The sequence below is a fragment of the Sitodiplosis mosellana genome, unplaced genomic scaffold (assembly GCF_009176505.1).
Source record: "Sitodiplosis mosellana isolate CC-2019 unplaced genomic scaffold, AAFC_SMos_1.0 Smas_scaffold_1, whole genome shotgun sequence".
NCBI classification, from domain to species: Eukaryota; Metazoa; Arthropoda; class Insecta; order Diptera; family Cecidomyiidae; genus Sitodiplosis; species Sitodiplosis mosellana.
Genome location: NW_022595244.1, coordinates 2,152,219 through 2,165,171, shown reverse-complemented (window position 1 = coordinate 2,165,171; position 12,953 = coordinate 2,152,219). Strand labels below are relative to the sequence as shown.

The following is a 12,953-nucleotide window of genomic DNA, read 5'->3' as shown; positions in this document are numbered from 1 at the left end:
GAGAGAGAGAGAGAGAGAGAGAGAGAGAGAGAGAGAGAGAGAGAGAGGGAGAGAGAGAGGGAGAGAGGAAATGAGAAGGAAATGCCATTAAAGACACAAAATGTTGAATTGTCGATTTGAGCACCAACAATTCAAAACATAAATGAAGCATGTAAGCCACACAATTGCTGCAGAACTCTCTTGACTGCAATGAACAATATCCGGAGCGTGTATTTTTTTCTCTCGTTCGTTCATTCGTCCGTACGTTCGTTTTTACTCCAGTCAGTATATCGTTTCCATATCGACGATGCTATGACTTTGTGTGTCGCTTTTTTCATTTTAGCCGTATCAACTGTGCGATATCGCACATTTATTTTGTATGGACCATGGAACATAATAATGCTAAACGGTATCCATACGCGTGTTGAGCTTGAATTCGAGGTAAAATATCCAAGTAATTTGCATAAACGACGCCAACCAAGACGAGCACATTTGCATAAGTTTTTTTTGATTTTCGTGTAGACCATGGCTTGATGATATTGGTGCTGCTGCTGCTGCTAATGCTAAAGCTCTTGTGGTATACGCAAATACCCAATATTTTCATTCATAAAACTGTTCATTCGGATAATTCAAATTTCGCTCTTCGGTATATTGTCGCTGGCTATCTCTCATCTCATTCTATATCTCTATCATAGCACTTCAGGCCACTCTTTTCTTCCTTTCTTTCATTCGTTTTAACTTGGCACTACCGTATGTGGTGCATGGATCTTTGTGTGTGTATCATTCGTCACAATCTTAGTTGGTCTTTTTTTAAACCGCACAATAAAATTACGAATGTATTTTATTATGCACATTAAGTTCATTTGGTTGTTTTTTTTTGTCTCGCTCAATATTTCTTTTCAATATTTCTTCTGTGCGACTCAAGTTCCAATCTACTTCATTCAGCCCAAATGACTGTCAACGTAATGCGAAAATAGTGCTTGTAAAAGTGTCTTGCTTTTTTCACACTCTTCTTGTTACCTCGTCGTCGATGGTAAATAGTGCTGTTGTGAGAGAAAAAAAAACAGAAACCAATGAGCGACAGTTGCTCGTTCCATTCGTTCATGTGGAAGTTGTGGTTAATTTGTTTATGTCATATTCCATTGCGATTTGGAGCATCTAGTGGTAGTGTCCATTCTGTCCAAAACGGTTAGGTCGCGTCTATTTATAGGGATTATTCAATGTGTTTTGCTTCTTAATTAATGGCTGACGATTCGTGTTTCTTTTTCTCCTCTCTCTTTCTCTCGTTTTATTATTGGCGCTAAAAAGTTGATTGGAGCCAGTGTGCCATTAACGTGATTCGCTTTTCACCTCTACTGTGTCTGTCTCGCTGCTTATTGTGTATACGCTCTATTGTGCAGCCAAAAAGCCATTCAACGTATTCCATGAAAATCAATTTCTGCGGCTTGATTATGTCGTTTGATGACATCCAAAGATGAATGAATAATTTTTGCTTCGTCTCATTTTGGATTCAAAATACGGTTGAGTCAATATTTGAATAGAGATGATGAAGAAATCAGGCCATTAGCGATTTGTTTAACGATTGCTTTGCCCTTGGTCCTTAGCAGCGTATCGAATCACCGCGTAAAAAGTGTGTACGTGCGTTTGCCTGATCACTATATCATTTATCCATTCAATTTTGATCCATATTCGAATGTGATGTTTGAGCTTGAAGCTTGACGGCGTACGGTTCATTTCTCATTCATTTGTGGCACACTTTTAACGCCCCCGGTTCATATTTAATTATACACAAACACCGATTTTAAAGCGACCAAAATACAAAGCACAACACCAGATGCTCAGAAACATACCGTTGTGTTGTTGTTTATACGTGCAGCAATGCAACGCAACACCGTGCCTTCTTTATGTAATGCTCGCGCGCACACGCGCGTCTGTTTGCCCATTTCATTTACATTATTGTTTCGCGCTCCTTTTTTTCTTTCTCTCCCTCCCTCTCTTTCTCAACCATTCTGGTTGCACATTCCATTCGGATCAAACGAATGTAAAAAACATGTGATTAAGGTGTCAGAAATGAAATCGATCACTCGTTTGAGCGTGCGCTCGGACACAAACCATTGCATTCCGGTAGCCTTTTGAGAAAATTGCGTGAGTTTGAATAAATCGTTTCCCCGGCTTTCATTCTCATTCCGAGGGATATTGTTATTACCGGGCATCCAGTCAAACTGATAGTGTTTTATAGCTTTGATTTGATGCTCGATTACCGCCAATATCATATCAGTCATCAGAGTGCGAGACTACAACTCTCCACATAAATAATAAATTAATGAACTTTTGATCGGATCGAAGTGGGTTCATTCATAAAAAAACCGTCGACTACTCGCTATTCTATAGTGCTCAATTCTGCGGTTAAACGATGACGACACACCACAAAAACAGAAATAAGACACAAAAAAACGGAATAATTTTATTTTACGTGCATTGGTGTGTGCGGCTGCTAGATGTGTAAAATATGCAACATACATATTTAAATACTCGCGCCAAGCCAATACACAGTCGAAAAAAAAGTCAAATGATAAAATCGACAATTTCATATGTTTGCTTCTAATGCTCGTGGTTTATGTGTTTCGTTTTGTGTGTTTTTTTCTGTGCTCTATGCCTCGTTTTTTTCTCTATCTCTCGTTTGTTGTTGTATCTCTTCGCAAAAGTTTGTTGCTTTTTACCACGCATTCGTTCATCTCTTTCGACGCTGTCACTATATGTACGCTATCTTACTCGATTTTTCCCGATGTTATGAATGATCCACGCGAAATGAATAAACTCAGCTCAACTGAACACAATATTTTGTTTTGTCGTGTGTTTTTTTTCTACTACCGAGCGAGCAGTGGTTGTAAACACCGAAAGCAAATAACTACAACAAATCCTACGCACTTAGTAAAATTGATAAAGAGGAACAAGCTACAGACAACATACAGCGTACAGCGGCAATACATATGTGTGTGTGAGCGTGCGCTCACGCGCGCATAATACACCGAAATCGATTTTCATTCATCAAACAAGCCCTTCTCTTTCATTCATAAACAATGAAATTATGAAGAAACCACAAACGCTGGCTTATAATGCCAAGCAACCAAGACGCTATTGATGAAATGAAGAAAAACATGCACACACCGATGAAAACAACAACATAACCGCCAAATTAATAGGCATCCATAATGGCTTGTGATTATATTACAAGCAACGATAGACACACAGTCGTATTTCCTATTTCGGTAAGCGACACGCTCAATGGTGTCCGAATTGATTGCTTTTCTTTTTGGTTTTCCAACAAATTCATTCGTTCTAATTGATTTCTCTCTCTCTCTCTCTCTCTCTCTCTCTCTCTGTCGAATGATGAAACACACAATTTTTCTTTGAATAAAATTTTGATTCTTCGGCATTATGTCCAATATGGAGAATTAATAACTAAATTAAATGAACATAAATCTTGTACTTTGACACGACACGTGCCGCTTTCCACACACAGACAGAAATAATTCAATCAATTGACCAATATTGCGAGATTTCTTTCTTTTTTATGCAATTTTCGAGCGGGAAAGAGCGGGAGAACAACAAAAACCCTTTTATAGAATTTAAGCGGCTGACCAGCAATATTTTACTAATTGGAAAAAAATTCAAATTATTTTCACTAAAAACGAGGCATTGTTTTGCATTACTTTAACGCCATGGTAACAGATGAAAACGAAAATAACGTTTCAATTTGGGCTTATTGCACTTCATGCATTTAGTTTTGAAAGTAATATTGAATACTAAACTATAAAAAAAACAATCGAATCAATCATCAATAATTTGATGCATAAATCGATGTAGGCTGATTAGAGTAGCCATTTTTCATATATAAAAAAAAACTAAACGAGAAAAACCGTTTTAATTCATTCAAAAAAGAATAAGCTCAATATTCAATCATTGAATCATTAAAGACATAAGTACCAAGTTTCATAAATTATACCAAGTGCACCCACACGTACATTCGGTTCAACTTGGTTCAACATCTAGCTGCAACTTTTGGATTTGGTTTTTTGCAAACGATGTTGGAATATTTCATTCATAAAAAAGTTGATGTTGAGTTTGACTGGCGAATGAAGAGAAAAAACATTCGACTAACATGTTACGCTGTGAGAAAAGAAAATCGCAGTAATCATTTCTGCGTTTCTTTCGGTGTATTTTCTACGGACAAAATAGCAAATTCATTGATAAATTTCGAACTTGTGTGAATGCTCCAACGAATAGAGACCCAGAGAGCAGCGCCGTCTTAGCCTGGAGGCGAATGAGGCAACCGCCTCAGAGCTTCGCAATTTTAAGGGCCCCGAGCTGCTTAATGGGCCATTGGAATTTCGAAAAACAGCATTGAAAAAAAAAAACAAATTGACGAACGAAATTTGTTTGTTTCCCTTCAAAATTGATTTTAGATGATGTTTCATCTAAATACATTCTCAATCTATGTGTTCTTCTCATTCTCAGCCATTCATATTCATTCGTTAAATAGGAACGCTCATGACCAGCAGTTTTGACCAATATACAAAATATAAATGAATACTCGTGTATAAATATTATAACTGACCAGTCAGTTAACTGATTTCGGACAAAAATGACTTACTTTGATTGACATTTGAGTACAATGTGTAGTGTAAGTCTATCATTGTTAACTGAAATCATTTCAAGTTACAAGTCAAGGTAAGTTACTTAATTTGGGACAAAATGATTTTCTTAGTACAAAACTATAAATTCAATCAACGAAAGGCAACTGAAGTTACAGTCAGTCAGTCAGTCATTTTTTTCACGAATCACATGTGTTTGAATTAATCGAAATTGTCACAATATTCAAAATTTTAAAACTTGTGATATCGAGAGAAAAAATTTGGGCCCCGAAACAATTTTGGCTCAGGGCCCTCGAAAATGCTAAGACGGCACTGCCAGAGAGAGTGAGTTTGCACGCGTAAACCTGGGAACTGACAATATATTGAAAATGATATGATCAATGAATAATCTGTGAGTACTCCGTTTTCAAATGAAAACATACACACACACACAGGATGGCCAGACGAAGCGTGGACGAACGGCGAGATAGAGAGAGAGGGAGCGAGATACAAGCATTAGTATCTGAAAATAGTCGACACGAAAAACATGTATTGCACGATGTAATGGAAATGAGCCAAACGTAACATGAATCGCAAAATCAAAGTACGCATTATGAGCGAAACGAAGAGAGAATTGTTCGCGGTACGAATTCGAAGTAGCAGCAGCAGCAGCAGCAGCAGCAGCAGCAGCAGCAGCAGCAGCATCAAGTCAAAACTGGCAAGTATGAAACAACGAATCTGAACAATGACCGAAAGAGAAATAAAAACACCGTACACTTAGAACCATATGATCAAACGCAGCAAACGAAGAGAAGTAAAACGAAGAAACGTCTACGTTTCATGTAGGTGGCATTTTCGTGTAAAAGTTTTCTTTTTGTTTTCGCGTGTCGTACTTTTATGTTTTGTGTGTGTGTTGTTGTTGTTATGGCTGTTGTTTTTGTTGTTTTTTCGTCAGTGCGCTCTTCGGCTATTTCATCGTTTCACGAAAATTGTGTACATACGGGACGCGGGCAATGGAAATGTGCAGAGTGTAAAAAAACATCGCGTAAAAAGTAATTTCGGATGAAAATGAAAAGTGAACAGGCAACAACAACAACAACAACAATAACAAGAAGAAGAAGAACTAAAAAAAAAACAAACAGCGCGCACCCAGACAAAGATCAAATATGCAAATATGCGAATATGAAAACTGCCAGACCTATGTTTCACACAGCCACTTATATACATATGGCCTCAGTGTAAGATGAGAAACATGAAAACAACCGTTGTTCCTTCTGCTTTTTTCCCTTCTTACTTTTTTTTTCTTCGCACAAACCAACCCAATAAAAATGCTCAATCGATTTAACAAATTATGTATGAATTGATATTAGTTTTCGCAAGTTTGCCAACAACACACCATGCACTTTCGTACATACAATGTGATAACATCGAATTCAGTAGACGGATTCCTTTTTTTCGTTTATTGTTGCTGCCGTTGTTTTGCACAGCTTTTTTACACATCACATCTCTTGCACAACGAACTCAAATGAGACAGAGAGATTGTTTGTTTTTTTCGTTTTATTCTCCTCATTTCGTGTGAGTTAAAACAAATGAAGCGAATTCTTTTCGTTTGAAATGATTTAAACACAATCTTAATCACCAATCGTAAAGTGCGTGTAATTAGCTACTGTTCCCGAATGTCAAATCGTCGTGTAAAACAACAGTTGTTTTGCTTTGCTTGCTCGCTGCATCTGCAGCTCCGTTTTGTTCATTTCACTTTGATGCTAATTCGCAAGTCGGACTCAGCCAGTCCATTTAGTCACTATCGAGAGCGCGGTCGGTGTGAGTGTTCGATGTACGCGCTTTTTCTTCGTATCAAAATGTCGAAATTTATAATTACAACGTACGCATAACATACTGATTAAATTTAATCAAAGCAAATATTTGATTTCCTTTTTTCACTTGCTTTGCCATTGTGCAGTCTATCTATCTCTCTCTCTCTCTCTCTCGCTTTCTTCCTCGATTCGTGTGAGACAGCATTTGTCGTCGAAATTTTAATTATCTCAAATTGTTTCGACTATTCCTGCGGCCACTCAAGGCACACAATACTTGACGACTTTGTGTTGATTCAGACTGCTTTTTTCAACATTTCACTTGCGTTTTTCGACCGATTCAAATATTTAATTTTAAATTTAGCGCGTTATTGTTTTCAGTTCACTTGAGTCGTGCGCTTCTATGTGTCTACAACAATGCTGATTGCTGTTTCATTGGATTTGCTCAACTTTTCTGCTAATCATAACAATCAAATGTGACAAATGCATTTCTGAGCAACGACAAACGGCCAGACGAATGGCATTTTTTACACAAAGACGACAGCACAGCGACCATTTCAAAAGACGACGATTCAACTTGAGATGCACATTTGTTTTTTTATTTTTCAAAATGAAATTTTAGAATTTTCCTTTCATTTCAGATTGATCATATAAGATTTGTTCTAGGTTTTTTGAGACAAATCCCATTTTTATAAAATGCACAGACGACCAACTGCACTAAGTATCTACACGTTGTTTGTAAAGAAAATACTTGTCGGTTGAAGTAGAGCGCAAAGTGAGTGACCAGTAGTACTAGTTGATGTGGTATTACAAACGTTAATTGCATTTAACAAGTCAAATTAACGCAGGTCAGCGGAAATGGCCGATACAGTTTTGTTCAATTGGTTAAAGTTGATGTCATATAGTTGAGTAAAAGGCAAACAAAAAATTCACTCCCAAACTGATGCGACAACGCATAAATTCCAACGATTCATAGCAGCTCAAGTTGGAGTGATCGAATGTTTCAAACGGAGAGCTTCAGTAAATTCAATGATTTTGACAGGTTCTCATCAGGAGCGCTACGATCAGTTTACGACCCAAGCCAGCAATAAACCAATAAAAATACACAACAGCCGCTCGCATAAAATTCGACAGCTCAGTCAAACATTTACGAGCAACGAATTGGAATCGAACTAACCAAACAAAAATTTATTGGCTACAAAGACAGAGAGTGTGTGTGCATTCGATAGCAATAGAGAAGTGTTAATTCTACGTTTTACACACTAAAATTGTTGTCAATACAATGAATTAATTTAAAGATTAAAATTGGTTTTAATTAGCAAGCGCAAGGAAATTTATGTGGCTAGCTATTGCATATCCCATAACCCATTGTTAAAGATAAATGGCGAACATAGGCAACATAGATGTGACAGAGAGAGAGAGAGAGAGAGAGAGAGAGAGAGAGAGAGAGAGAGAGAGAGAGAGAGAGAGAGAGAGAGAGAGAGAGAGAGAGAGAGAGAGAGAGAGAGAGAGAGAGAGAGAGAGAGAGAGAGAGAGAGAGAGAGAGAGAGAGAGAGAGAGAGAGAGAGAGTGTGTGTGTGTGTGTGAAAGAGAATATGAGGCATTTGTTGCATGCGCTATGCAACAACAAACACAAAAGTACAGACAGAAAGACACTGAGAGTGAGTAAGTGAGTGAGTGATATTCATGCTAACCTGAACTGTTTGTGCCAAACCAAAGTGCAACGAGATCTTCGTTCGGAGACGTGTGATAATTTCCATACAAATATGGACTTGGATAGTCCAATAGCAGTCGTCTAGATGGTGAATCACCTGAATGAAAAAAAATTTGTAAAATTTTTGGTATACGAATCTGGTGCCGCACCAAATGCAATTTAGTTGTCTCCGATTTTTTTTTCTTTATTTTTTCCGTACAAAAGCCTTTTTTTATTTTCTCTGTTTAATTAATTTAATTTCAAAATAGAAAAATGAATTTTTTTTTGACTTTGTGAGTAAAAAAAATACATATGTATATAGAACTTAGTTCTACGTCGTGACATTGACTGCTGAAATGTCGTAATAGACTATTCTTACAGTATAGGACGCACACAATTCGATTTTTTCTTTCTTGTTACTTTTTTTTCTTTTGTTCAAGCGTTCGTGTTAAATGCGTGAAATGATTCTTTTTTTTCGAATTTGATAAACGAAGACACACCAAATCCAGTCCACTTGACAACCGTCTCCTCTATTTAGATAATTCCATTTTAGCTAATTGAATTTATCGCAATGAAATATTGCATTATTTCAGGTATTTTCTTTTTTTTCTCGTTGAGGTGACAAAATTGATAAGTGGTAATGAATAATGAACCGACAATCCAGGCATCTCAGCCGATGGGTTACAAATAGAAATCGGAAAACGTCGAAAAACATTCATGTGCATGGTAATGCGTTTATAAAAAGAATTTAACGGCTGCTTATTATCAGTGAATGTGTCGCATTTTAAGTACATAAATTTTTATTTAGCGGAATATTCATTTCGACATTGGAATGATTGTTGTCACCCGATCGAAACGATCCGAGCATAATATGCATTTGTCAGTCGTGCAGAATAAAATTTAAAGAAAAAATTGAAGAAGAAAACGATTTATGAAAAATGATTAAATCGAGCGAACCCAAGCAAATTGCGTATTTCGCATTGCAAAATGAACATGGTTTGCAATGCAGAAAGGGAACGCAGCATTCTGCATGCATCGCACACGCATTTCATCGTGAAGATATAATTTGTTTGCATTTAAAACGTGTTTTGTTTTTATTGCGATTTTTTCTTTTGCCGCAGTGATTGTTTCACGTACCTTGAAGCGGCGCAGACGGTGTTGATGCACACGCTGTATTGGCCATCGCTGTCGAATACTCGGTTGCTTTTTGAATGTTGACTCGTGGTCGATGTCGCTGAGCCCCCGTCGTTGCATTTGATACGCATGACGATGTGGTTGGCGTTGACGCCAATGATAATGATGGCGTCGAATCCAATAATAGCTGCTGTACTTGCAGAATATCCACGTATTCTTCGAGTCCAGACGGATTGGTCGTGCTATTCAATTTAGAATCTGCGATACAATTCGATGGAAAAACCAAAAATTTAATTTTTTTATCGAAAAGAGAAAAAAAAACTCCTGAATTTAATTCCAAATCTAGACTCGGCTAGACCACTTCATATTGTTTATACATAACACAACGCCACTCAATGAAGAGCATATCTTTTTTTGTTGTTCAACAAAACAATTCAAGCATTTCATGTCAACTTACCATCTTGGTAGCCGCTGCTACTGCAACAATTATCAGCAACCGTGTCATTTGTTGCACTGATTGTGTTATTATTTATGGCATTGCTATTCGTATTGCCAAAGATTTGATCGTTTTCACGACGCATCGCTAACATTTTCATTCAATTTTTATTAAACAAACCAATCCCTCGGAGTTATTGATTTCACACTCACTCAACTCTCGGTTCTATTTTTAAGCGTTTTCGTCGTGTGTTTTGAATTTGTCACTCTGATAAATTATTATGTGTATATATTTTTTTAAACACGGTTTATTATGTTTTTGATCATGTTTCGCGTTCGCGTTTCAGCTCATTGAAATTTGGGTTGAATGTTTGCACGATGTGAGCATAATTTTTATCTGAAAACGAAAAAAAAAACATTTTCAAAATATTTTTTATAAATATTGCGAAAGTCAAGTCAGAAATTCCATTTTATTCGGTTGGGAGTACATTGTTTATATTTGAGAGACTCAGTGAAATCCAGGATTTTGATAAATTGAACATGGAACGACGGGAATAGTTATGCCGACGGCCATGAAATGCTAATGCCCATTGTTGCGAGAAAAAAAACTGAACTGGTTGCATCAATGACTGCATTAAACTATTATAGAAAATGATTTTAACTGGGAGAACGTTTAAATGGAGCGCTTGATCTATTCATTCTTTTTATCATTTTTCAGTTCATTGTTTCACCTTCGTCCTTTCTATTTACTTTTATTTCATTCGATAATGATCAATTAATTGGCAAAAGAAGATGAGCCAATCACAATGGATCACAAGAAGCGATTCGACGATTCCATATAAATTATGGAACTTAAAAAAAATGCGTTTATGCAACTTTTTTCGTTGCTAGACACCAACGCCTGTAGCGGATTATATTCCTTCAAATGCAAATTGATTGGCTTGCACTAAGTCGACCTCCGCACCATTTTCAACAGCCAATGGGAGAGATGTTGTGGGCCTTTGCAAAAAGAACTGCCGAAGTGCTGCCGTTCTGGAAAAAGTCCACTCGAATTTTAAATGTCAAATTAGGAAAATGGAGCAGCAAGCAAAGTGGATGGCTAAGTGAAATTGAGAAGAAAAAGAGCCGGGATCGCAGTACATTCCCGTGAACTTTGATATATGAAAATAGTTTATAGCACTGAGCGGACAATTTTGATGTGTGATGCTTTCAATTTGTAAAAGTAATAAAATATCGAGAGAGTGACGGTGCCTTTTAGAAATGGAGACTTTTATTTAAATTTTAAAAATATATTCATGGCATTGTGTGTGCACACACATTGCATACATTCGTTGCAAAGTTATTTCACTGTAGTTGATATTTCAAGCGATTTATCACGGCGTGCAGTAGCGCCTGCGGAACATGTGCGTGCAATTCTTTTCACTTTTATTTTTTGACAATAAATGGGTTGTCTGTTGCTGTACTGAGTTTGATTGAAAAGCACAATTTCTCCACACAAATTGATAATTTTAAAGTTCACCGGCCACCCACGAGCACAAATTTTTGTTCGGCTCAGCCATAAGTGATGTTGGCTTATAGAATCATCCAGAGTAGAATCTTCCAAAATGATGACAAACACTAATCATAACCGATGAGCATGCATATTTTTTCATTCGCAGAAAAACCAACGTCTCCTCTATATATATTGATAGTCATAAATTTGTCAAAAGGATGTTTTACGTTCATAGGCTTGCCAAATGCCAAATGCATTCAAATGGATGTTTAGTCTTGCTTGTCGGTTTTTCTGTTGTTTTTTACACAAAACGTTGAAGGATTCGTTTTGCAGGCCGTTTATGACATTTGCATGCATCAATGAAGGGAGACCGAGATAAAGAGAGTAGAAAGATCAACTTCAAAATGTTGACACATCAATTGTCACTGATTTCATCGGATGAATTATATATACCCATCAATGTTTGTAACTAACTAAAAATAGCATCAAAAACGAAACAAGATTTTTACGCCGTGAGGCTCAAATGTGAAGCTTTGACATTTTCAATCGGTTTTGATACCGTGTCCATTGCAAAAATGAAATCGAAATGTGTGCGTGTGTTTTGACGAAACCGCGACAACGACGACAACTCACCACATCGTTTACACATAAAACGTGTCACATTTTTATATCAATTTTCTTTTCTGCTTTTTTTTTTCATTTGACTCGGTTCGAATTTTGTTCTTGGAAAATTTATCGGTTGTGTAAAAATATATAGCGAAATGATCTGATTTGATATTAAAATTAGACCATCACAACAGAAAATAAATCTCGTGAATTTTTTTGTTTTTGTTGTTGTCGCTTTGCGTAATGGCGATTGTCCTCGCAACAGAGACAGATAACGAAGTCATTTTCCAAGTCTCATTGGGCCAAGTTTAAATCGGTCACAGTGAACGAATGAAAATGAAAAGGAAAAAAAATGAAAAGTCACTAGAGAGAGGGAGAAAATGGGCCACACGGCCAAAAGGTCGATAGAAATGATTCGGTTTAGACGCCAAATTAATACGAAAGTTGAATATTAACATCAACACTTTCGACACCGGGAGCATATCGAGAACGAGAGGAGCGAAAAAAACGGAATAACGATGAAAATTTCACGGGGAAAAAGAAAGAAAGAAGAACTCAAGAAATCGAGAAATGTGTTTTTTCTCTCTTCTGTTTCGCGCATTTGATCAAAATTCTTTCAATTTTGATGTTTCGTTGTGTTATTCATAGTTTTTATTTCGTTGTTTTTTTTGCAGATCATTAAAAGGGGATATAGACAAAATGAGGTATTTTTGTCTAATTCCTTTTTTTCTATTCGGCTTTAATTTATTATAATGGAAACAACTTGTGTAAACTGAACAACACAAATTGAGATGAAATTTATTGAGATCGCCGTTTTTTCCTTCACTCCCTCTCGAGATTGGCTTGTTGAAGCTCGTATTGCTCGTGCTGTGTGTTTAAGCCAAAAAAAGAGAAGAAAAAGAAAAAAACACACAAAACAGAAAATGAAACTATGAAAATATACATTCGAATGATTCTTGGCTGTTGCGATGAAGGTGATGATTTCAAATCGAACAAAATAGAAACAAGTGGTGTTTCAATTAAAGTGTTTTCGCTTTTGTCGCTATCGGCAACAGCCGCCACAGTCGAGCCGACCAACCGAGAGATACGGAGCGTTTGAGGTGGGGTGCGCTGTATTGAAGCGCCGACGATCTATGCAAACACTCACTCTCGACATGCATTGAAATGTT

At 36.9% G+C, this 12,953-nt stretch overlaps 1 protein-coding gene across 4 annotated transcripts in view; it reads right to left on the bottom strand.

Annotated features, from left to right (window-relative positions):
- LOC129571286 (homeobox protein 5-like) overlaps nucleotides 1-12,953 on the bottom strand; it is a 53,183-nt gene that overhangs the window by 37,804 nt on the left and 2,426 nt on the right. For 3 of the 4 annotated variants that reach the window (XM_055451061.1, XM_055451080.1, XM_055451069.1), the window contains exons 2-4: nucleotides 9,709-10,083; nucleotides 9,255-9,509; nucleotides 8,119-8,235 (exon numbers count right to left, since the gene is read on the bottom strand). In XM_055451061.1, coding sequence (XP_055307036.1) covers nucleotides 8,119-8,235; nucleotides 9,255-9,509; nucleotides 9,709-9,847 — 511 coding nt within the window. In that variant the 5' untranslated portion in view covers nucleotides 9,848-10,083. Of the gene's footprint in view, nucleotides 1-8,118; nucleotides 8,236-9,254; nucleotides 9,510-9,708; nucleotides 10,084-11,811; nucleotides 11,870-12,953 lie in introns of those variants that run through there. The other variant, XM_055451074.1, reaches the window with a different exon arrangement.